The sequence below is a fragment of the Mustela nigripes genome, chromosome 14 (genome assembly GCF_022355385.1).
Source record: "Mustela nigripes isolate SB6536 chromosome 14, MUSNIG.SB6536, whole genome shotgun sequence".
Classification (NCBI taxonomy): domain Eukaryota; kingdom Metazoa; phylum Chordata; class Mammalia; order Carnivora; family Mustelidae; genus Mustela; species Mustela nigripes.
The window spans coordinates 491751-517542 of NC_081570.1; the positions used below are offsets into that span (position 1 = coordinate 491751).

The 25792-nt window shown below is 58.2% G+C and overlaps 1 protein-coding gene across 1 annotated transcript; it reads right to left on the bottom strand.

Annotated features, from left to right (window-relative positions):
- Nucleotides 1–43: 43 nt before the first annotated feature.
- On the bottom strand, nucleotides 44–25607 carry SSU72 (SSU72 homolog, RNA polymerase II CTD phosphatase). The gene is made up of 5 exons (XM_059374771.1): nucleotides 25440–25607; nucleotides 16871–17014; nucleotides 2958–3097; nucleotides 2302–2420; nucleotides 44–526 (listed from the first exon to the last, which is right to left on the bottom strand). Exons 1-5 carry the CDS (start codon nucleotides 25517–25519, stop codon nucleotides 425–427), a joined length of 585 nt encoding a protein of 194 aa, XP_059230754.1. The 5' UTR covers nucleotides 25520–25607; the 3' UTR covers nucleotides 44–424.
- Nucleotides 25608–25792: the final 185 nt, after the last annotated feature.

Consider the following 25792-nt stretch of genomic DNA (forward strand, 5'->3'; position numbering starts at 1 on the left):
AGCAAAGACGGCCAGCAACGCTGATTTATTGGACAACTGCAAGTTCTTTCCCAGCAAGACAGAGCCCATGGCTTTATTCGGGTTATTTGTACATTCCAGCAAGTTTGGGGGTGGAAGGGCAGGAACCACGAGAGCCACAAACGCAGGGGGGGATGTACTGGAAACCGTTGTTTACTGTTTTGGGTAAAGAAAAAAAACCTTTATAATCAACATCCCACCGGTAAGTACACGTGGGAAAGAAAAAACGTGATTGTTCTGAATCGCGCATTTGCGTCTCTGCGTTTCCTACGCACAGTCCGTGGGCACCACTGCCGCCGGCCGGCAGAGCACCTGAAGGTAAGATCGAGTATCAGGAAGGACAGGTATTGACAAAAGGCAGCTCAGAAAGATGGCTCCGGGAGGGCGGGCGGGCGCGGGCCAGCGGTCAGTAGAAGCAGACCGTGTGCAGGAAGGCTCTGCCGCTTTTCTCCTCGAACTCCTGGAGCAGCTCGTCGATCTCGTTCTCCATGTCCTCCGTGTGCTGAATCTGGGGAGAGCAGGCGGGCCGCCCTGAGCCCCGGCCCCACGCCCGCCCCCGGCGCCCACCGAGCCGCCCCTCACCCGGCCCCGCGCACTCCTTCCCAGGCACCCCTGCCCTGGGCCTACTGCAGCCGCAGCCCCACCAGGGAAGGGAGGCCCGGGGCACCAGGACACAAACCGCGGGAGCGCACAGGCCTCCCGCCCCCGCCGGGCAGAGGCGCAGCCACTTGCTCAAAGGCACGCCCCGCCGTAGCCTCCACGCACCAGCCGCCCCTCACGTCGCCTCCAAGTTGTGAGACCCACAAAGGTGTGCGGATGTGGTCAGGTGTCCCTGGTGGAGAACCACGGCCCTCGAGGAGCTCTGCAGCCAGTGGCCGGCTCCAGGCTGACTCAGGGCTGGCGTGGGCTGGCCTAAGTCTTGGCCTATAAGCAGTGCCTGTCTGAAGTGACAAGCAGCCCCTCTGGGACTCGTTTCTCGTCAGGGTGACCCAAATAGAAGTCACATGTGCAACTTCTGGGACATGTGCTCCTCTTCAGCCCTTTCTCGTGCGTAATGGCCAGAACATGGGCACAAGTGCTGGAGCTTCAGCAGCTATGCTGGGCCCTGAGGGATCTTGGGAACAGAAGCTGTGTGGAGGGTGCCTGGGTGTCTCCGTGGATTAAAGCCTCTCTGCCTTCGGCTCAGGTCATGATCTCAGGGTCCTGGGATCGAGTCCCGCATCGGGCTCTCTGCTCAGCAGGGAGCCTGCTTCCTCCTCTCTCTCTCTCTGCCTACTTGTGATCTCTCTCTGTCAAATAAATAAATAAAATCTTTAAAAAAAAAAAAAAAAAAAAAAAAAGAAGCTGTGTGGAAAGCACCAGGAGAGGAGGACCCAGGTCCCTCCCGTGGCAAACCAGTCCAGGCCCGCGGGTCTCTGAACTTCTGGATAAGCCACTTGTTTCCCTCGCTTTTCTGTCAGAGCCGGCTGACTTAAATCAGATCTCACAGGCAGAACACAGGGCAAGGCGTATGGCTCTCTCCTTGGGTACATTCTTTCGTCACATTTAAGAGAAAATATTTTGTGGGCGCCTGGGTGGCTCAGAGGGTGAAGCCTCTGCCTTCGGCTCAGGTCATGATCTCAGGGTCTTGGGATCGAGCCCCGCATTGGGCTCTCTGCTCAGCGGGGAGCCTGCTTCCCCCCCCCATCTCTGCCTGCCTCTCTGCCTACTTGTGATCTCTGTCTCACTCTCTGTCAAATAAATAAATAAATAAATCTTAAAAAAAAAAAAAAAAAAGAGAGAAAATGTTTGCTCTGGGCACAGCCGCATAGCAGCAGCGACAAAGCCCCTATGATTTTCCACCCAAGGGAGGATGCCCAGGGCCACTCCGGGAAGGCCAAGGACCGGCAGGTCCCGAGGGTGAAGAGGAGGACAGGACCGCATCCAGGAAGCTCTGGGGGCCCTGGGCTCTGCTGGACCCGATCGGAGTCCTGGCAGGAGCTCTTGGCATGGACATGGCCAGGCACTGAGCTCCCACCAACTGCGCAACAAGCAGAAAGTTCTTAAGTGAAACCTGCGCGGCCGATGGGCAAACCGGCAGGCACATCGGCACTGACCTGGCTTTGGACACCTGAAAATAACCCGACATGAACATGAGCTGAGTCGCGTGACAGCCCCTTTCCTGGTAAAACCTGTGTGTCAGGAGGAGGTGGTCCTGGTATGTCTCTCCAGCACAGACTGCTCCCAGGGACCCCCGGTCAGGCCTGGGCCTGGTTCTGGGCCAGAGCAGAGCCGGACACTCACACACTGGCACAGCTCACAGATGAGGAACGCCCCCAGGGTGGCCTCTTCGTGGTTGTCCTGGATGTCCACGTTGATGACGTGCACCGGCTGGCAGGTCTCCTGCTCTCTGGAATTCAGATCTGCCGGGAACAGAGCACAGCGGTCAGAGGCCACAGGACCAGGGCACCCGCTCTACCTGTCCCTGGCCCAGGGGTGGTCAGCCAGGCCTGAGCGCCTCCAAGCCTGGTGGGGGTGATTCAAGGAGACCTGGGGACCGTCAAGCCCAACGCACCAGCCGCCTTCCCACGAGCAGCCAGACTGCCCCGGGCTGGAGCACCCAACAGTGCGTTCACTAATGAGGGCCAGACCCCCAGTCTGGCTCCCTCGCTCCGCATGCGCCCTCCGTGTGTCCCAAGACCCTAAAACCTGCACCGCGTGCTCAGACAACACGCAGGTGGTCTTGCACGGGTGGACATGACCGGCAGAGGGCCGCGCTCCCCCCTCCCCCGACCTCCATCCTCAGGCGGGCCAGGCAGGCGGGGGCGTCCTCATGAGGGCCCTGCCCGCCTTCGCCAGCCCTGGAAGCCTCTGTGTGTGCTGCTCAGGGCAGCCGCCGAGGCCGTGACGGGCGAAGCAGTGGCCCAGGCACGTGGGGCACAAGCGGTCTGAGGCCTTACCTTCCACCACCTGATCGTACACTCTCTCTTCACACGTGAGGATCAGATCGAACAGGTCTCTGCAGTTCTGGAACCTTTCCGGCCGCGGCTTGATCCTCTTATTTCTGTCCAACATATGTAAGATGCCGTTCTGCGTGTAGCTAAGTGCTGGAGTCAAGGGACTTTGGAAAGACTTCTCAAGTGCGGGACGCGCCAGCCCCCACCCCGTCCAGCTCGGCGCCAGCGTGCACCAGCCCAGCTGCCCCCCACCCCGGCAGGTGCACTGAAGCAACGGAGAGGTTGAGGCCGTTCTGGGGAATGGGCTGTCCTCTGGGACTCACAGGAGACGAGGCGGGCGGGGAGGCACCTGCCTTAAGCCCCGCAGACAGGCTGCAGCCTTCCCAGCAGCCCCTTCTGGGAGGCAGAGGGCTGCTGTCTGCACGCTTCCTCGCCTTTCCTCAGCCTGCGGCTCTGACTCATCCTCGAGCGACTTAGTGACCACGCACAGAGCACAAGCTCTTCAGCAAAGACAAAGCCAATCCCCCCAAGTCTGGCTCAGTTACAGCAGTACCAGAAACATCTGGAAACCACCAAGAAAGGCAACTTCAGCCGCAAGAAGGGGGGAGAAGCCCCAGGTTAACTGGAAATAGTGAGCGGCCCAGAGCCTCCAGCGCCCGGAGTCCCTCAGAGCTAAGGGGACACACACGGGCCGTGCAGCAGGTGTGCGGCCCATCCCCCACAAGCCCAGTGACCAGGTCTATATTCAGGGCCCCGGGGTAGGGTTCACCACCCTCAAGAGACAGGGACAAAGGCCCTAAAGGGAGTTCCTGACAACTAGGGATAAGCATCTCGTTAATTCTATTTAAGAGAAGTACGCTACCTGAGAACTTCTGAGGGACACGTTTGATGGTTTCCCCAGATGTTCGATTATGACAACTTACTCAACCTCCCATCACTCAGAATACATTTCCTGCCTGTCCAGAGAGCGGGGGGCGCTTCCAGAACGTCCCCAGCAGTCCGTGCAAGAGTTCTAAGCTGAAGAGGCATGTCACTGTCAGCCAGGAGGTGCTTTTGTGTCCCATCCACTGTCCATCCCCGGGGTCCAGCCCGCCCCCCCACAGCTGCACCCGGGGCGGCTGTGAGCCACGCACAGGCTGTGGAGCGTGGAGCGCTCGTCCTTCCTGTGCGCCACGTCAGAGTCCAGCGTGAAGAGACGGCGTAGGGCAAGCCCTGTGTGGCCGCAGAGGGGACAGAGGCGGCCGGGGCAGGCGGGACAGCGCGCCCCTGCCGGCCAGAGGAAGACCACGAGCACCAGTGTCCCCAGGGGCGTGGTGCGGCTCTTGGTGAGGCCAGAAGGGCCGGCCGGCCACTAGGCACCCCACAGCAGCACCCCGGAGGCTCGCAAAACCGCCCCTCCCTTACTTAAGCCTCCGTGATTTATATGGAAGAGAAACAAACGAAACTGGGGTTCACGTCCTGAAAGAAAAGATGTCTGGCTCAGGGATCACACCCCAGCCCCCCGCAGTGGATGAGGAAAGCAGTGGCAGCGGCCCTTCTGGGCTACATCCTGGCCAACAGCAGTGAGGCGAGGCCCGGGGCGGGCTGGGCAGGAAGTGCACAAGCCGGGAGCCCTTGCCCATGAACCCACAAACCCACCAGCTGCTCCCAGTCACAGGGCCCCGGAGCTCCCCCAGGAACCACGCGAGGACAGGGACAGGATGTCAAGGTCAGCGGAGGGCAGGGAGATGCCCCACCACACACAGGCCCGGACCAGCCCCTGGCCTGGCTGCCCGTGTTTGGCGAATGGCCCGCCGACTCCCAGAAGCAGAGCAGCAGGCCCGAGACTCAGTGGCAGGCCACAGCCTCCCGAGAAAGGGGCTCCCTTGACTGGCCTGGAAAACTGGGTTCCTACATGGTTGGGGGCAAAGACGTGGCATGCAGGCAGGCACTCCCTCTCCCCAGCACCGACTGAAAGTGCCCTGGGAATGATTGGGGAGGCGCTCCTAGTGAAGCTTCAGCCTCCACACGAACCCCGAGATAGTTCCAGAAGGTCGAGGGGATGGGGACGAAGCCACGGTCCCGCACTCTGACTCCTGCACGCCTCGGGGTGAGGCCCCCCGCCCCCGGCCATGCTGAGCTCTGTGGCCCAAGGCTCGAGCTCGCGTCGCCCTCTCCCAGCTCCTGGCCTTCAGAAGGCGCGTCTTCACGGCTCTCCGCTGTAACCGGTGAAGGCGGCCTGTGAGCCCGTCCGCCTGACCCCCTGCCCAGCAGTGAGGCCGGCACAGCTCAGGGGCGCTTGGAGGGTGGGAGGGCCCCGGCAGGGACCTGGTGCTGTGTCACACCGAGGAGGCGTGGAGAGACCATCTTGAAACACTCTGGGGTCTCAACTCAGACCACCAGTGAGCGCGCACTCCTTAAGGACGGTCACCTAAGTGCCAGCGTGTGGGCCCGAATGCACCCCGGGCAGACATGCGGGCATCTTGAGAGAAGCGGGAACCAGGCAGGACACCAGTAGCCACAGGCAACCTGTATTCTCTGCAAAACTGGAATGCAAATGGGAAACCCAAGTCCCGAGCAGTGGAGACGGATGGGGCCTCGGGCCTGCGGGCGGCCTTGCCGGCACAGCCGGGGGCCCGGGGCCCAGAGGCCAGGCTAGCGGGTGCTTCAAAAAGCCGCCCTTCCGGGACCCTGCACATCTGTCCTCCCGCAGAGCTGCTCTAACCCTGACAGCCGAGGCACGCGGCTCTAGTTCGGATTCAGGGCAACTGTGCCAACACCAGGTTTAACTTCAACCCTGATATTCTCCTCAGCCCAAGACACAGAGGCTTAGCCAGACGTTTTCATCTTTAAAGCCACGTCGCATCTGGTGGACACGGACGCTGGGGCCCCAGAGAAAGGCCCTCAGCGCAAGGCAGCCTCTTCCCAGCCAGGGGCCGGCAGCACAGGGCCTGGGCCGTGGAGCCTGCCACCGGCAGAGCCCGGGCTCAAAGCGGAGACATTTCCACGAAGGATGCAGGGAAGACAGAGGCCTGAGCTGAGGAACAAGGCACAAGAACCGACGAGCCATTTCCGAGCGAGGGAAAGGCGTCGACAGAAGCCCAAATGATGGACCAGAGGCTCGCTCTCCCAAGGCCAGGGGTTCACCACCGGAGCCCCCCATCCCCCCTGAGCCACGAGGCAGGGATCTGCTGCCGCACCCCCGCCCCGCACTCCTCCCCCTCCCGGGGCCTCTGCCCGGGCTGGCCAGACAGAGGCTCTTGCCAAGGACAGGTGAGCACAGGTCAAGTCTCATTTCCTCACAAGTGTCCCCAGCCGAACACAAGACCAACCTGGGGGAGACAGGCTTGGGACACTGAGGGCAGAAGTAGGGTCCCTAAGCAGAAACAACCGTAGCCGGAGACAGGCTCCCAGCGAGGTGGTACCTGGGCACTAAAGGAGCTTTGGGACCAAGATCCTCACAGCGCCCACAGATCGGGGCAGGGGCACAGGCCCCAAGTCTTCCCGCTCTGCAGCCAGGGGACCCCAGAGCTTCATCTTGGGGTGGGGCCTGGGTTCCCTGTACACCCGCCGCGTGGTCAACACGCTGCTGGCAGCCGCACGCGGCCCTGGCTGGACCAGATGCGGCTCACGTGTCCCGTGCAGATGGCGTCTACCTCCGAGATGCGGGGCAAACCGCCCCAAGGACATGCAGGCTGGGTACCAACACCTACTGTCCCCAAACGCTGCCATGCCTAATTCAGGTCCTTCCACTTTCTGGCTCTGGATGTGACCCAAATCCCTGTGGCTGAGGCTCCCCAAGAGTGGGCCACACCCAGAGGCCGGTTCGTCTTCTCAATTCCCTATAATCTAGTTTGACCTCCGGAAGCACAGACACAAGACGAGAACTCTTACGCAGGACCCAAGAGCCCTCCGGGGGGGGGGGGGGGGATCCAAGGGCAGTTCAGCTCAGAAATGCCCAAGCGCCAGCCGCCCGCCCTGTGGGCCAGGTCCCCGCCGCCACTGCTGCAGGACACAGCTGTGGGGTGCGCGATGCCGAGGAAGAGGGCCGCACCCCAGGAGAAACTGGAGTGTCTGACAGCCCCCCAAAGGCTCAAGGACAAAACACAGCATCCAGGTAAGCAGGCTGTGCGCTCAGGAAGCCCAGGGCAATCTCCCATTCCCAAAGCCGTAATGAAGCGCAACTCCCCGGCCTCGGAAATCTGAGCCCCGAGTCAGGAGCCTTCCCTTCTGCTGGGCACAGGAGCCTTCCCTTCTACACCCCCTCCTGCCCCCTGGGCCTCCCTCTGGAGTGTGCAACACGTGAGGGGCGGGGCAGGTGTCCAAGGAGCCCCCCTCCAGGGAACTGGGTCTCCCCACCCCATCTCAGGAATGATTCAAGTATTTAGTTCAAATCTCAGGGTTATATAGTGGCAACACTTCTGCCTTCACTTCAGATCAGCAATGAGGCGTGAATGGGGCAGCCCCAGAGCCCATGCATTCAGCGGACACATGGGCTGGTGCCCTCCCTGACCCCCGGCCCACAGAGCGGGGCCGGACAGTCTGCTGGGGGCCACACCGTAAAGTGGTGCCAGGCCCCACACGCAGGGCCAGATGCCATGTGCCTCCCCCCTCCGCCCCCACCAAAGCCCCGTGTCACGGAGAATCTGTTAGAACAAAAGCTCCGGGGTTTCACTGAAGGCCTCTTTTAAAACACAACCCCAAGAGCCACAGGCAGCGGCCTCCGGAGGAAGCCGGACAGGCACCTGCCTGCCTCCACGCAGACCTTTCAGGGCCATTTCCTGTTAGTCAGACGGCCACGGCCCCCGACAGAACAGCGAGGACCGCACTGGATCCTGCAGACGCACGCGTGAACTCGGGGAACCGCCGAATTGCATACTCGGCACCTCCCGGAGGACACAGGCCCCGAGAGCCTGCCAGGAAAGGCCGACAGCGCCATTTTTAGGGACAAGTGTTACTTACGTGAGAATATAAAGAGCGCTGGGAAAACAGGCCCTGCGTTAGCACATTCAGAGTGCGGGGCCCAGAGCCCCCCAGCCCCCCACCTGCGCCGCGCGGTGTGAACGCTCCCAGTGGGGACCCGGGCCTGGGAGGCGCGGCCCGCAGGCAGCAGGGGCCAAGAGCAGGCCCGCAGAGGCAGAGGCGCCCACGACCACGTAGAGTCACACAGTAGCAGCAAAGTCGCTTCCACGGGGCTGGAATCGCAGAGAACGTGCCGGGAAGAAAACATTTGCGTTTGTAATCACGCTGCGCACGCCAGGGACAGCAGCCCCAGCCTCAGCCGCAGCTCCCAGGGCACAGCATCGCCCAGAGCCGCTGCGGACACCCGCCCCCCTGCCTCGCCGGGGTCAGTTCCAGTCCTGGCGGGGTTGTGGGGTGGTGGGCTGGACGTGGGAAGACGCTGATCTGCCTGACCCGGCACTTGGCGAGCTGTGCTGCTTGGAACAGACGTTTCTGGGAGGGGCTGTCTCCCCCCCCCCCCCCCGCGAGGCCAACTGCCCCTCGCGCAACACGGCCGCCCCCCTCCGACCCCTGCACCGACCATCAGCAGTGGTGGGAGGGTGAGGCCACCGCACTTCTTCAAAGGAAACACCCACCTCTGAATGGGGTTTGAAAGTACTGGCTGGAGGACCCTTCATGCTGGGGGACACCAGGAGGTGGGGGCAGTGAGGTCAAAGTTCAGGACCTCCTCTAAGGCTCCCCCAGCTTTAGTGAGAGCGAGGGTCTCATTCCTGGCCCCTGAACGTCGGCCTGATGTGAACAGGCGACAAGGGTCAGCACAGTGCCCTGTCCAGTACGTTGTAGGAGACTTAAATAATACAACTAGCGGACGACCACTTGTCCAAACCAGGAAAAACACTGCATTCATTTAAATTTGAGAGAACGTTCACAAAAACACTTCAAGTAACTTGGGGGAATTATTTTTAGTCCTTGTGTGTGCGTGTGTTTGAAGCAGCTCTATGCCCAACGTGGGGCTCGCAGTCTCAACCCTGAGCTCGAGAGTCACAAGCTCTGCCCACGGAGCCAGCCGGGCACCCCCTTGGTCTTTGTTTCAAAGACACACACACCCACCCCCAGATGTTTAATTTTATCAAAATTTTAACCTCAAAACAAAAAGCTGACACTGAAGATGAATAATTTTAGTGAAGGTGATCTTAATTTTTAACTTTTTAAAGAAAAAGCTTTAAAATTACGACTTAGTCTGCAACTCCATGTCTTTTCTACATAAATGGTTCAAGACTGGACAACATCCCCAGCCTCCCGTGGGGAAGAAGGCTGAGCCCAGCAGCAGGGGACGGACGTGCCGGGCGGACGTGCCGGACGGCCGCGCTGGACACCGTCTGCCACCAGAAGGCAGCATTCTGCGGGCTGGGAATGGTCTGCGACGCCGCAGACGCCCGCGTGGCGGCAACACGGCACAAGGGAACAAATAAAACAGACCTCGCTCCCCACTGAAACTCTAACCACCTGAGTGGTTTAGAGAAACAGAGCTGTCTCACCATGAAAGAACATTAAGAAAGAAAAGAGAGGCAAACCAAAAGCAGGACCAGGGCACAGTAACCAGACAAAGCCCGGGCTGCCCGCCCGCCCCCAGAGATCGGCTCCCACGCTGTCCCAACAACGCATTTTGCACAACCAACTGTCTGGCTCACGGGGAGGGTGAGGAGCCCATCCAAGGGGCCAACGGTCCCTGTAAAACCGCCCCCCCGCCCCCCGCAGCACTCTTCACAGGGACCAGCCGGAGCAGCCAGAGCCACAGGCCTCCAAGAACAGGCCGCAGGGAAAACAGCCATGGCCAGGGCAGAGCGGTCGGCGAGGTTCACCGGCAGCAGAAACCCGAGCTGAGCAGAGGCCACGGGAGAGAAGGGCGTCCCTAAGTGTCTTCCAACTGGAGCGCACCCAGAACTGCGTGAACCAGGAACTGGCAGCGGCTTTTCATCATAAAGACCTCAAAACTTTACTCTTGGGGTAATGCGATGCCCAGTGCGCCCCGAGCGAGGCTGGGACAGGAGCCGCTGCCGTCGAGGAAGAGCATGTGGCTCAGATGGGCTCTGGGGCCAGGGCAGGAACCAGGCCACCCTGAAGGTGCTGAGGACAGTTCTCTCCCACTTTTCCGAACGTGTGTCCCTCACGCTCCTTGTTTCAGGGGTCACACACCCACTGGGAGCCCCTCCTGGACAGAGGGTCCGAGGGCATCTGCTGACGACACAGCATGGGCAGGACGACGCCCTGATGTCATGCCCACACCCCCAAACGCAGGAGTCTGTTCCAAGGTGGACACACCTGGAAAAGCGTCTCCGTTTGGGGTGCCCTCAGTCACACTCTGCCCCCCAGGCTGGTGGGCGAGCTGTGCCTGTCGTAAGGGCCGCCGGGACTCAGGCCCACACCTCCTGCTCAACCCAGTCTTCGCCTCCCGCACGTCCTCCTGGGTCAGGGCCGGGGAAGAGGGCGCACTCCCACCCGCCCCTCGACCCACCCCTCCGAGGTCATGACAGCTCCCGTGATTTCCACCATCTGGGGCCTACTCCCTGCCACAGGCCGCAGCAACTCCAAGTTTAGATTCAGGGGAGAAAGGCCCAAGGAGACCGCACGTGTGAATCTCGGAGAAGCCAAGTAAAGGGGCGCACGCAGGAAGACCGGGCCACTCCTCACCTGCTCGGATCCAGGAGACACCCCTCAGGCGCGCTCTCAGGGTGAAGCACCAGAGTGTGGAAGCAAGAGGTTTCTTACGGCTGCTCTTACGTCAGCCAACGGTGAGGCTCGAGTGCGCCCAGTGGCCTCCCCACACCGCGCACATCTGGTCTCCACAGGCCTCACAGTGGCCAGCGGGACCCGGCAGCTCTGCCCATCCCCCTTCCTCCCTGTCCTGAGAGGCGCCGGAGGACAGCTGGAGAGGCCAAGCCCCGGGCTGCAGGGAGTGGGCGGGTCGGGGGCCACCCTGGGCTGTCGCTGTCGCTGGGCTTCACAAGAACACAATGGCGGCCCACCAGCCATCAGAGGCAGGACTGGGACGCAGTGGGCGGGAGCCTCTGACAGAGCCCTTGGCACACTTCGGCCGAGTGAGAAAGGCAGACAGCTCCGAGGCCGGGATCTTCTGGAAGGGCTGTGGGGACAGCCGGACTCCTAGACCACACTCTGAGAACCACCACACAAAAAGCTTTTGAGCTGGAACTTCCTTATATTAAAAGTTAGTTCATTTTGGAAATCAAAGCGGTTTCTGCAAAGCAGGGAGGCTGCACTAACAAGACGCTGGGAACCCCTGGAGGAAATTTCCACGCCAGCTCCAGAGCCCCGGCCCCCAACCTAACTGCTGCCCCGCGGCGAGGCCTGGGGGCGAGGAGACCTTCCGGTCTAGAGTCCTCCTCCCGCCATCCGTGGGGTTATTAGGCCATGGGAAACCACAGGTGTGACCTACGTGACGTAACCCTCTCCCAACACACCTGGCGTCAGCATCTCACCTGCCGTGGGCTGGGAACACCACGTCTGTTCCCGGCCCTGGGCGAGCTCCGGAAGCCGTGGGTGAGGTCAGCGTGGCTCTGTTACGCCCAGACGCGCAAGTGACCCCTGGCAGCCACCAGCCAACCGTCTGTGTCCAACGTCTGGCCTCTCCCTAGAGGAGACGTGATGGTGGCTCTTCTGCCTCTCTGGAGTAGTGTAAGGTCATGATTTGTATTTTAAGCACAAGTGCTTTCCTAAAACCTGAAAGCTTAAAAATCAGCAAAACTAGATCAGAGTTTCTCTAGAAATCAGTGTTTAGTTAGGAACACACTCTGTTAAATAAACACTGTTTTCAAAAACTACTTAAAAACATAGCTGCCAACCAGCGTGCAGTGAGGGAAGGTCCCATACAGCGAGGCAAGGGGCGGGGCCAAGCCCCTCCAGCTCGGGAGCCCGCTGGGGGCAGGGAGGAGAGCACCGCCTTGAGCTCCGGGAACGTTCCCATGATGGGACCAGCGGCCCTGGCAGCTCCTTCCACCCCCGCCGAGCACAGTGGGTGACGGCCCGCTGAGCTTGAAACAGGGGCCCAGGCGGGCCTGAACAAAAGGAAAAGACCAGTGGCCCTACTGCAGAACAACAGGACCTCGGGGAGGACAGAACTCTGAGCTTGTGTCCACTGGCCTCGGACTCAGGACAGAGGTCAGGAGACTGTGGGGACCCAGCAATCTCAGAATTCATTTTTATTTTTAGCTTTTACCCCAACACAAGAAAAACAGCACCCTGAAGACCTGGGTCACATACAGCGGACCCTTAAACAACACTGGGGGGAGGGGCGCCCCCGCAGGCAAAGATCCAAGTGTGACTGACTCTCCAAAACCTAGACCAGACAGCCCACTGGCGCCCCGAAACTCACTGGTTACACCAGCCTCACACTGAGAGAGTCTGTCTACACCACACAGTGTTCCAGGAGTCAGGTAAGCTAGAAAAACAGCGTTAAGGAAATCACAAGAAGAGACGTTTACAGGATGGTGCCGGGTCATCAGACGGCTCTGCTACCAGGCCTCGTGTCACCCGGGCCAAGTGCACACGGCTGCCCGAAACCTCAAAGACAGCGCAGCCGGAGGAGGACAGTGAGAGTGTGGCCGAAAAAACCGAACCCACGGGGCGCCTGGGTGGCTCAGTGGGTTAAAGCCTCTGCTTTCGGCTCAGGTCATGATCCCAGGGTCCTGGGATCGAGCCCCATATCGGGCTCTCTGCTCAGCAGGGAGCCTGCTTCCCCCTCTCTCTCTGCCTGCCTCTCTGCCTACTTGTGATCTCTGTCTGTCAAATAAATAAATAAAATCTTTGAAAAACAAAAAAGAAAAAAAAAAAAACCGAACCCACGGGCGCCTGGCTGGCTCAGTGGGTTAAAGCCTCTGCCTTCAGCTCAGGTCATGATCCCAGAGTCCTGGGATCGAGCCCCGCGGGCTCTCTGCTCAGCGGGGAGTCTGCTTCCCTTCCCCTCTCTCTCTGCCTGCTTGTGATCTCTGTCAAATAAATAAATAAAATCTTAAAAAAAAAAAAAAAAAAAAAAGCCAAACACCTAAGGTGAGTACACAAGATGGAGGAAAAATTAGAAAAACGTGCTGGATACAGGCTCAAAGCCAGTGTCTCCCGACTGTGCACAAAGCCAGGATCCCGGAAAGTGTTCGTTCTACTTGGGTTTCCCATCGGGGTTTAGGAGCAACTGTCTCTTCTCGTATTAAAAATGCCACTATTATTTACACAGTTACTGTTTAAGACAAATGATTTTTAGTGATTTTGTAGTTCTCACAGCGATGATCTACTGCAAGGTTTCAAACGGGCTCCCCAGAACACCTCACAAAGGCATGGCAGCCCTCCCCGTGGAGACCCCCAATGGGGCCCAGCGATCCTGGGAGTGCGGTCCCCGACGGGCCCTTCAGATGCGAAGGAACTGTGGTCTCGTTTCAGCGAGACTGTCCAGGCGGGCTGAGGGTTCAGCTGCAGACCCCACTCCCTCAGCAAGGGGAGCCCGGTCTGCTGGAGCCTGCACCCAGCTCCACCACTCTGCTCCAGCCCACAGGGCACGGTTAAGGCTGCTCCGTATTCAAAATAACTCCAAGGCAAAGAAAGAAAAAAGGAAGGTTAAAATAAATCACATTAAAAAGTAAGACAGCCTGGCCCTCGCCAGCACACGGGTGAGCCTCAAACACGCTGGGCGAACCCACTCCAGGGCCCTGCATGCAGGAAAGGCGAGGAGCCCCCAGGCACAGAAGGGGGCGCGGGGGAACAGGCACGAAGAGGGGCACGTGATAGAACGAGCCCTGGGTGTGGCGGCAGGCGAAGAACCACTGGATTTCACCTCTGAGACTAATGATCCACTATGTTAACTAATTAAATTTAAATGAGATTTGAAAATGTGCTAAAATCTGCCGTGGCGATGGCTGCTCAACCCTGAGGCACAGCAGCGCCCACCGGCCGCACTTCGCCGGCCACGTGCACTCTCTCCCAACAGCGCTCTTCTGGGACCCTCACTAGCGAGAAAGCGGACGTTTCTGGTGGTCTGCAGAGGGTCAGGCCAACAGGGATTCCCAGTATTACCGGCAGATAATCCCCACAGGGAACTGGTAACCAGCCCAGTCTAGCCTCACTAACTAGTTGAGAGTTAGTTTAACGAGGTTTCTGTCCCAACTTGCGTCCCTGGCCTCCGCGTGCTCCCAGGGGCAGGTCCTGCAGGGACTGAGGACCAGTGCCTGGCCCTCCACCCCCTGGGGCCACCCTGCCCACAGATGGAGAGCCACAGGGAAAACCACCTACAAACAGCCAGAGCTTCAGAAATAAGGAGCTTCCGCACTAACAGGACCGTGGGCCAAGACGTACTGAGAGCTCAACGTCAGGGTCCTGCATTGAGCCCCCAGCGCCCTGTGCACGCACACATAGGGGAGCCCAGCCCCCAGCCACTCCACCTCACCTCCCGGCTCTGCCAGTCAGGTACCACTTTCCTCCTGTGACGTCACGCTCGCCCTTGAGCAACTTGCTGAATGTCCTGTCTCATCCACGGTTTACATCCTAAAACCATCGCTTCCCCAGAAGCCCCAGTATTTGCGGTGACAGACCTGGCTTCTGGTGCTTCCTCCACTTCTTGTATCGGATGCCGATGCCGAAGCGACCCAAACAGCAGCCCCTCCCCCACCCCCATCAGTAGTCAGGCAGTCCCCTCCTGTCCTCAGAGCACCTCCCAAACCAGGTGTGGGACCCTCAACACACAGCTGAACACCGCTGCCTCCCTCCCTGTTGCGTTCATACGGGGAAGGCCTGTGCCCCCAAACCCAGGGTCCTGCCAGTGTGCACACCAACCCGTCCCCCGTCCCCGGGAGCAGATGCCCCTTCTTTACTGGTCCAGGGATGTACTTGGCACCCTTCCTAGAAGACAGAAATCCCACCCAAGTGAAGTCAATAAGCTGACAAAGGTATCTCTCTTCCAGAGCCTCGTGAGGGGCACTCAAAAGGGGCGGTCCGTGAAGGTGACCTTCCTACGCAGGGTCTCAGGAGGCAAATACTGCTGGTGACCGTGGAAACAGCCATGACCCCCAACCACCACACCTTTCCCATGATGCAGCAAAGGCACACGTGTGCGGATGCCTCCTGGACGGGATGCTCTATGGGGAGACCGTGCATCTGCACGAAGACAACCCACAGGGAGATTCTGAATTCGGAGCAGCTGGTCCTGCTCCTTCATTCAGAACTGCTAAGACGCGCACACCAACCCTCCTACTCCAAATCCCTCTCGTTCCCGTCCTCTTAAAACATGGTAAAGTGCTGCCCACTCCTAGAAACAGAGCAACCATGGTCAGCTCCAATGCAGAGGCCTCATCTGTAATAATTAAGGAAGTATGCACGTTATTTTCTGTTTTGGTTTCTCTGAGTACAAGAGCTTAAAAATGAATGGCGTTGGCTGGAAACCTTCAAATACAGACGTGGTCTCGAGGGAAGCTTCACGACACGTGGAGAGTTCACACACAGAAAACCTGGAGGTACGGTCACGGTGTCTCTAGGATAAGGCGGCTAGTGCTCACTTCTCGAGGCTCAGGGGCTGCTCTCAACACAAAAGAGAATTTCAGGGCGAACAGCCTTTCTGGGCCTCGGGGTAAGCCAGAGCCCGCCCCCGGCCCAAGGGCGTGAGCAGCGCACCAGGCACTGTGACACGGAGACCAGGACGCAGCCCACCGGGGATGCACAGGGTCTTCTCCCCGGTGCAGGCTCTGCCGCTTATGAGAAAGGGGGGGCACCCAGGACTTCCCAGAAGGACCTCGGGTCAGCTGCACCACGAGTCCTGCACTCCCGCCTCCCAGACAGCCCCACATGCCCACGACGGCACTCTGCCTCAGCGCCCGACAGCTTTCTCACTGTAGCCGAGGGCGGTGAGCACTGAGCCAGACGGAGCAACTGTCTGGGTCCAGTTTTACATTTTGCTAGCGTGACCTTTGGGGCCACACTCCGTGCTAAGTAATGTACAGATTTACAGAAAACATCTGTAATTTATTAAAAATTACAAGAGCACCAACATGAGAACAGACTTTTCTCTCTGGTGCCTATGTTCCTTTCACCTGGTGTATGTCTGGGTTCCATCCCGAGAACCGGAGAGCCCGTATTGTACCAAGGCAGGCCCAGAAGTTCTCTAGTACACGTGATCATGAAGTGCCCCGGGCAAAGGCCAGGCAGCAATGGTCTTAACCACTACACAGCCTGACGCCACGTTCATAATGAAAAACACCTTTCATGGGGTGCTGGGGGGGCTCAGTTGGTTAAGCATCTGACTCTTGGGTTTGGCCTTGGGTCGTGATCTCAGGGTTTTGAGACTGAGCCCCTCACTGGGCTCGGCACCCAGTGCGGAGTCTGCTTGGGATTCCCTCTCCTCCTCCTCCTGCCCCCCTCACTGTGTGCGTGCTGTCTCCCAACATGAGCAATAATAATAAAACAAACCTTCCTTTCACATGCGTCTTAACTAGCAGATCCAGTCTGTTCTGCCTCTTCCTGAAATGAAGTTCTCTCAAGTTATGTGCTTCTAAAATGCTTCCTTTGGTAGCAGACATGGCAGAGAGGAGCGAGGCTGCCTGCCTACCCGGGTCGAGCGCACACTGTGCTCCCGTGTGCGTACGCACACCCGCCTGCGGAGCGGAGCAGCGGGCAGCCCTGCAGCGGGCAAATCCACTCCGCTCTGTGGCTCCTGCCTTCCTCGCCTCTGCTGCCCTGGCCAACGTTACACCAGAACCCGCCCTCGACCTTGTCAACATGGGCTCCACGTCTGCTTCGGCAGGCCCCACGCGTCCCCCTGCACACCGCATGTGCCGTGTGACTCCGCACCATACCCCGAGGCAGCCGCTAGGTACCTGCATCACAGACAGCCCTAGACTGGAGGCCAGAGCGACACCCACGCCAGAGGACACCTGCCAGAGACAAGCATGCGGGGTTTTTAAAAGGGCGACCCACTGGGATACAGTTCTTTGTCCTTCCTAAGGAGATCATTGTACATCTGATCATATGTAGTTTTGAAATCATAAACATTTGGCTTGTCGGGTGCTGGTCCTGGGAGCTTCACGTGTGTTCCTGTTCCGAAGGACCGGACGCTGAATCCCCGTTTGCTGAAACACACAAAAAGAGAACAAAATCACAGTTGGATTAAGACACAAAATTCTAAAGCCAAGGAATACAGAATGGAAAATGGACAGAATGAGTAACTGCTGATCCTACAGACATGTTTTTAAATTCTAAACTTTCAGCATTTTATTCACAAATTTTTAAAAATCCTGTAGCAGCATAAGGGCACCTGGGTGCTCAGTCGCTGGGCATCTGCCTTCAGCTCAGGTCATGACCGCAGCGTCCTGGGATGGGGCGCCTGCGTCTCCCTCTCCCGCTTCCCCTGCTTGTGCCTCTCTCTCATGGTCTCTCTCTCTGCCAAATAAATAAATAAATCTTTTTTAAAAAATCCTATAGCACACTGGGGCATCCGAGTGGTCGCATGGTTGAGCGTCTGACTCTTGGTGTCGGCTCAGGTCATGTCTTGGGGCCGTGGGACCCAGGCCTGCATCGGGATCTGCGCTCTGCGGGGAGCTGGCACGACATCCTCTCTCCCTCGGCACCAACCCCCACTCACATGCACGCAGGGCCCTCTAAGAAAGAGAGTCTTTAAAAAAAATTCTACAGCATGTTACACCAAAACTGGATGAAACCGATTGAGACAGAAGACAAAGGGTTGCCGGCGCCACTACAGGGTGGCCGAGAGCACCACAGCTGCTCACCGCATCCCCCCAGACCCTCTCTGGCCATCGGAGGCCCCACGGACGCGCGCAGTGAGGGAAGCTCCTCCGGAGTGTAGCGGACCGCCGCCCGGACCGCCTTGCAGGGTTCAGGCTCCCAGGACCCCCTCGTGTGTGACTCCTACGACTCTCCCACAGACTTGACCGCACGCACCACACAGGGAGCGCCACGTGTCGGGCCGCCGACATCCTGTAGGCCGGGGCTCGCCAGGAATCCAGAACTCAGGGCCCAGGGGTGCCAGGCCCACGGGCGCCTCCCCACAGTCTCTTCCATCGTCACATCGGCCACGAGGCTCAAGAACAAACAGCTCCCAAGCTGTGCCGACTCCAGTAACCTGGAGTCCCTGGGAAGGGACGGACCGAATGCGTCTCCTGACAAGCCTGGGGAAGCCCGTGAGTGAGGCCCTGCGCCGCAGCAAACGTCACCTGACCTCCCGGGCGTCGCCACTAATAACCCCTCGGGTCAGCTGCGGTCACGGGCACCGAGGAGAACACAGAGCCGTGAGCCAACACGTCACCGCACGGTTGAGAACTGCCCGGAACAAGCAGCTTGCGTTTCAGGCTCCAAGCCGTTCTCCCCAAAGTGTCCCAGAGCCATGCGTCCACTGCGCCAGCAGCTTACCGGCTGCTGAAATGTGGAAGCCACCCGTCGCTGAGGGGCGAAGAGGACTTACTGCTGAGACTAACTACGGGCAGCATAACCCCCTGAAGCCGACCCTCAGGTCTCCGTGGAGTTTTCTGTGCGCCTCATGGACACACATGGAAAAGCCGGTGCCCAGAAGTGGCACAAGTGTCCCGGACCCTGGTAAGCCGACACCACCGACCACTTCCCTTGTGTGCAGGAGTGGGTTTACTTTGAGGGCGCTCACCCATTCACACACCCAACACCTGTATGTCAAGGCACAGCCTCTCCAGCAGGCGAGGGAAAGGAGGGGTGCACTATGAAACCCGCAGAAGTAAGACCCCCAAGGACAGGACTCACGCTTCAAAACCTAAAAACCACCACCACCGTCACTGTGGCAGACTTGCCATCCCATTTTGATTCAGCGACGTTTCCTGGGGCTTACTGCGTGCCGGGATACAATATGAACAAAACAGATCCAACGCTCTCTCCTTCGACATTTGGGGGCCGGCAGGCGGGGGTACAACAAAGCAGGGAAAACACCCAGCACACAGGACAGCGAGAAGACAGCGATGGAGGAAGCCAGGGGGCAGGAGCAGCGCCCGCTCGTGGGGAAGTGGGCAACGGGACAGAGCACCTCAGAGCCTTTCACAGCACACACCCCAAGATGCAGACCCTGGATGGGGCCCCGCAGTGCTTCAGGCCGGGGTAGGGGAGACAGGCCACCGGAAAGCTACCCACAGGGCTCCCGGGAGGCTCCAGACGGGAGAGCCCCTGGTGCAGGGACTCACATCCCCCCTCCCGCTGGAGCGACCCGAGACGGAACAGCCGGGTGATGGCACCTGACAGGCCCACCTCTCTTCTACGCGTCTTGTCACAGGAGGGTCTGAGGCTTGCATTAGCTGTCCAGATGGAGGAGTCTCCGCTTTTAGTCTATCCACATCCGTAACAGCAGATCGTCCCAAAGATAACCCAGCCCCACACCCCACCTAGCCTAACCAGGCTTCCGAGGGGGGACTGCGGAGCTGCAAACGGACAGGTGGGACTCAGAATGAAGGCGGCCTCCCCCCACCATGAGAAACAGTCCGGGCTCGCTGTCACTTCTCTCCGCGACTTTCTGAAACGGCAGTCAAGTGTATTCAAAAATAAAAATGAAGTGGTTTGTTCTTCCCCCAACAGAATGTTCCCAAGTGGCAAAGAGGCTAATTAGCAACAGAAGTGCTGTTTCTTCGAAGCTGATGCAGCCGGCAGAGCGGCCCATCTTGCGCTGTGCGACAACATGTAGTGCGACACCGGTCTTACATAAAGCAGTGACGCTAAAAAAAATTCCCGACAACCTAAAGGCTCAACGTCGTCACAGATGCCAACAGATCCATCATAAAGAACCTATCACAGAGAAGGTCAAGTTTTGGGAAAGACAACGATTTCCACTGCTATCCCTATGGCTACCCGTAAAATGATGATGTTCAAACGAACCCCGAGGACCGCAAGCAAACACCAGATTAACAGCACGGGCTACGCGACGTTTGTTTTCCACAGCGAGATTGTTCATCAATTTCAAGCATTTCTTTGGCCAAGACTGGAATCCTAGAGCCACGGCCAACCTTCAGCAGGCACACTCTGACTCTAAGTAGGGCACGACGCGCTCCCAGTCCCAGGTCACCTTCCCTACAGGCACGGTCACCCGCTGCTATCAGCCCGACGTCTAGCCCGTGATGACCTCATGCCCACGGGCCAGCTGACTGCTCGCCTGCAGCCGCACCGCCTGGCGCCCGCAAGATGAGCGCCCCGGCAAAACCCAGGTCCTCGCCCGCTAAATGTGCGCTATAAGCGCGTCTCAGTAAACATTTCCCAGGGTTCACACCGTGTTACCCTCCCACAAGGTCAACAACAAAGCGGAGCAGCGAGGCCTGAGATCCTGGTGTCCCGCGGTGACAAGTGCACCTCACGTTCAGGGCCTATCGGCACCCCCGCTCACATGTCCCTCCTTCCCCGGCTGCTCTTCCTCAACCTTGGCTTTTTGCTGGCCACCCTGCTCTGCTGGTTGCTGCCAGTCTGTCCAGTGTCCCCCCACCCACCCACCCAGGCACAGCAGAGCAGGCCCTTGAGATCTGGCACTTGGGAGGGTCCAGCAACAACCCACCACGAGTGTGCTGCTTTCCTGCCCTAACCCCCCGTGGCCCCAAGCAAGGATGTGTCACTAACACGGGTGAAACTGCTGAGCTATCTTCCCTGCTCCGGGCTCTCCCCGTTCTCATCTGTAAAAGACTGGAGATGCAGGAGAAGGTTTTAGCTGTGGGAGCGGTTACCTACTGGGTCTACCCAGTTCTGAACCCATGTTTACACGAAAACTGCCTTTTCTCCAACCATCCTCCTCACGTTAGCTCTGCCTCCTGAAGATTAAAAAAAAGAAAACAATGCAGTCCCTTAAAGCCTAGGAAGGCAAATGGGTTCCTCTGTAGACACCTTTTTCTGCATTCCCTGCCTTTCTTTGAAAGTCACGATTTCTAACCCTTCCACCTTCCTAAACAGTCCCCAGTTTATTTTTTTCAAGGGTCCAGAACCAAAATACCAGAAGAGGTAGGCAGAGAGGCTGCAGAGCGCAGCTGACTACCCTCCCCCTGGTAAAGGCAAGAGATTTCTGGAAATGGGTCCAAGATCAGGGAGGAAGTTTCGCACCATGAACAGGGGTGCTCCTGCGACACCACCACAGGCAGCCCCAGACTTGGTCCCATCTGGGAGAGAACGTTCAATTTTGCCCCAGTTCCGGTGTGGCGGGGAGCCCACATGCTCTGGTGATGATCTGAGGGCCCCACCCCAAACTGGGCAACCGTGGGGCCTTAGCGGGTTCTGCTGCCTCCCCTCCCCCTGGGCCCTTCTTCAGCCCGTGCTTCATCCATCTGGAGTCTCAGCGCTGTCACTCATCATAACCAGAGTCCTTTTTGTCCAAATCCTTACTGTCCCTCATGAGCGGGGCTTCCTGTTCTGGGCACTGCCTCTTCACATGTGTTAAACACAGACATCTAAGGACTGCAAGGATGTAATCAAATGGCATTAAGAAAGCACCTGGCAGGGCACCTGGGTGGCTCAGTGGGTTAAGCCTCTGCCTTCGGCTCGGGTCATGATCTCGGGGTCCTGGGATCGAGCCCCACATCGGGCTCTCTGCTCAGCGGGGAGCCTGCTTCCTCCTCTCTCTCTGCCTGCCTCTCTGCCTACTTGTGATCTCTGTCTGTCAAATAAATAAATAAAATCTTTAAAAAAAAAAAAAACAGGAAGAAAGCACCTGGCATGGAGCGCCTGGGCGGCTCACCTGTTAAGTGTCTGCCTTTGGCTCAGGTCATGATCCCAGGGTCCTGAGATCAAGCCCCCCATCAGGCTCCCTGCTCGGCAGGGAGTCTGCTTCTCCCTCTCCCACTCCCCCTGCTTGTGTTCCCTCTCTCGCTGTCAAATAAATAAAATCTCAAAAACAGAAAGAAAGAAAAGAAAAAAAAAAGAAAAGAAAGCACCTGGCAGAGAGAGTTCAAGAGACTGACCCTCAACCTGGCTTTTCGTTTGCAGTCTCTCTGCTCCTGCTCCCTAAATCACACTGCCTTAAGACTGAAAACAGACCCGAGAACTCAGTTCAGCAGTATGCAGAAGTCTGTCTTACAACATTTGTTTTGAATGGCTAGACTAAGAGGACTTCTAAGAATCAACATGCCCCTTAACATCTAGATCGTTCTGAACAAAAAAATAATCAGCTCCAAAGGGAACTCTCGGTCTACAGCATACAAAGAACAGAAAGAGGCGTCCGCGGAAAACGCTCCTGCAGACCCTAGAGCTCCCACAGCTGGTGCCTGAAACGTCTCAAACGATCAAAAATAATCGCCCCAGGGAACACGGATATATACGCGCGCGAGAGAGAGGTGTCTGTGCGTGTGTATACACGATATATCGTGATATATGATATACGAACCAACATCTGTTACCATTTGTATTTGGCTTGTCCAAAAACAGAGACGATGTGCAATGGGGCTAATAGCACATAAAGTAAAACAGGGTCTCACTAGTAAAACTAGCCCCTGTGCGGGCTCACTTAACTGCGTTTCTCCCAGTATTTATTTCAGATTTCCTGTTTCACAACACCTTCTGTAGGGCCCTGACGTTCTTAAGGTCTCAGGCGGTTCCTCTGTAGGTACCTTTAAAAACCACCACATCAAGTTCTTAGAAATGCGTTTAAACGCTGTAAAATCCAAAAAGAACTAAAGCCATGAATAATTGTGAAAAGTGAAAGACATGGGAAGTCGTTCTATCTTAATAGCAATTTCAAAACTAAAGGAGGGCAAGATCCTCTTTTGCCCCAGCAGCATGAAAAAATGAAAATAATGCCCAGACTGAGAAAACAGGAGTTGTATAAATAGATTATTTTCTGGAAAGTAGTCTGGCAAAATACAGGAAAACATGAAATATGCCTACTATTTTTTTTTTTAAAGATTTTATTTATTTATGGGGCGCCTGGGTGGCTCAGTGGGTTAAGCCTCTGCCTTCGGCTCAGGTCATGATCCCAGGGTTCTGGGATCAGGCCCCACATCAGGCTCTCTACCCAGCAGGGAGCCTGCTTCTCCCTCTGTCTGCCTGCCTCTCTGCCTACTTCTGTTTACTTGTGATTTCTGTCAAATAAATAAATAAATAATCTTTAAAAAAAAAAAGATTTTATTTATTTATTTGACAGAGAGAGATCACAAGCAGGCAGAGAGGCAGGCAGAGAGACAGAAGGAAGCAGGCTCCCTGCTGAGCCGAGAGCCCAATGCGGGACTCGATCCCAGGACCCTGAGATCATGACCTGAGCCGAAGGCAGAGGCTTTAACTCACTGAGCCACCCAGGGGCCCCAAAATATGCCTGCTTTTTGAGTCAGCTATTCTACGCCTAGGAATTCATCCAAAGAAACAATCAGAAAACTGTGCAAATGTATTTATATGGCACAAGGATGTTGACATTTTAAGAATGAAAGATAAAAAGCAGCTAAAATGTCTACTAACCCGGGGTTGGCTACAAAATTAACTGCTCCACAGAATTCCTCTGGATTACTTGTCCTAATTTTGTAACCACTGCCATTGCTCAATATGAATAAATGTATTCAAATTCAATACAACAAAATAACCGCCCAAATCGAACATTATGTGAAGAGAAATGATAAAACACTGTACTCTTCCTTCCGTGTATGTGCACACAGGACACACCCAGAAGGTGCCGCACCGATCCTGCGAGGACCTGCGCTGGCCTCCATCTTCAGTGTATTCTGTTTGCAAAGAGATCTTCTTCCAAGTAATACTATTTTCTTTCTTTCTTTCTTTTTTTAAGATTTTATTTATTTATTTGACAGACAGATCACAAGTAGGCAGAGAGGCAGGCAGAGAGAGAGGGAAGCAGGTTCCCCGCTGAGCAGAGAGCCCGATGTGGGGCTCGATCCCAGGACCCCGAGATTATGACCTGAGCCGAAGGCAGAGGCTTAACCCTCTGAGCCACCCAGGTGCCCAGTAACACTATTTTCTAACAGATGAAAACATCCCCCACATATAAGTATTTTAGCAATTAAAGATTCAGGTCTAAGTCAACATCACATTCATGGGCTCAATAATATAGATTACCCTGGGGCGCCTGGGGGGCTCAGTCATTAAGTTTCTGCCTTCGGCTCAGGTCATGGTCCCAGGGTCGTGGGATCCAGCCCCGCATCCGGCTCGCTGCTCAGCGGGGAGCCTGCTTATGCCTCTCTCTGCCTGCCTGTGATCTCTGTCAAATAAATAAACTGTTTTAAAAATAATAATAATAATAATACAGATTACCCTAAACTTACGTTTGGAGTCTATTTTTGAAACAAATTTGAAAGACAGTAAAACGGGTCCAAGCACACCTAGACTTCTGACTTGGCGACCGCCGGAGGCTCTCCCGCACCCCGCTTCCCCAGGAGACCCGCTGCTGCGCCGGCCACCAGCGCTCCGAACTGCACAAGGACCTGTCGTCCTGCAGGGATCGTCTTGGGCAAGTTTCACGACAAAACTACCGGCCGTTTAAAAAGAAAACAACAAAACAATTTCCCTTTCGTGGCGTTGAGCTGACATCTGTTAGGCAGCCAGCCAGACCCGCGCCACGGGGCCGGCCCGATCCCTCCTCTAACGGAGAACGTTCACGCTCATTTCCTCGAGCGACTTCCCAGGAGCGTCGACCTCATGTTCTCTCCCTTGAACTCACCGAACTTGAAAGGCCTGTCAAGTTCATACGAGCACTTTCTGGCTTTAGAACCGCCCGCGACGGTCCAGGTTCTGCTCAGAAACGACCTCCACAACCAAGTGTCCGGCTCAACAGCTCCCATCCGGACGCCGGAGACCGCGAACACGGCGGGCGGCGCGGGGCGGCCGAGCGGAGAGGACGCTCCTGGGCAGCCGCCCTGCACCGCGACGCGGGCGGGAGGAAGGCAGGAACCCCAAGCTCTCCAGGTTACTGGGGAAGGTGGCCACGGAGGCGGCGGCGCGGCTGTCCCGCGCCGGGGACACGCCGGGAAGAGGCTTTCCGCAGCCCAGCGGTCAGCGTCACGGCCCGCGGGCCTCGAGGGGGTACGCGCTGCCCTGCACACCCGCCGCCGGCAGCGCGGGGACCCGGCAGCGCGGACACCGACCCCAGAAGCGCAAAGCCGAAGCCCCGTGTGGCCCGGAAACGCGCGGCTGGCGGCTCTGGGCGCGGAGGGCGGTCGGCCCCGGACGCGGCCCCGGACGCTGCCCGGACGCGAACGCGGAGCCACCCCCACGGCGTTAACACAGCGGGCCGTGCCCGGGTTCGGGGTGCGGCTTGCGGCGGGGCCCGAGAGCGACCACGCGGGGCGCACCCCGTCGCGGGACGCCACCGCCTCGCCGACGCGAGCCCGGGGCCGGCTCTCCCGGGCGGGCCGCCCGCTCCAGCGGCACCGACGCGCGGGCCCGGCGGCTGCCCCGGGAGCTCGGAGCCTCCGGGCTCAGAACCCGAAACCGCGCGCGGGCGGCCGAGCGTGGGGGCTCCTCGCTGCGCGCGGCCCGCCCGGCGTCCGGCCTGAGGGAGCGCGGAGCCGCCGGGCACGGGCCGGGCAGGACGCGGGGCCAGGGCGGGGCCCGCTCTACCTGAGGATGTTGTGCGCCTCCATGCTCCGGTTCTGGTTGCTCGAGCACACCACCGCCACCCGCAGCGGCGACGACGGCATAGCGGCGGCCGCAGCGACCGCGACGCAGGCGCTCCGGGACGCCCACCGGCCGCGGCGCCTCCGCGCGAGCAATATGGCGGCCGCGGCGCCCGGAAGTCATGACGCCACGCGGCGGCGCCGGCGACGTAGCGCGTCGGGACGTGGGCGCGGGCGTGGGCGCGGCGGCCCGGCGGCCCGGCGGCCCACCCGCGCCGTCCCACAGCGCCCCGGCGCGAGGGCAGGGAGGCTTCGCGGGCGGGCGCCGAGCCCACAGCCAGCGCGCCGCAGTGCCCG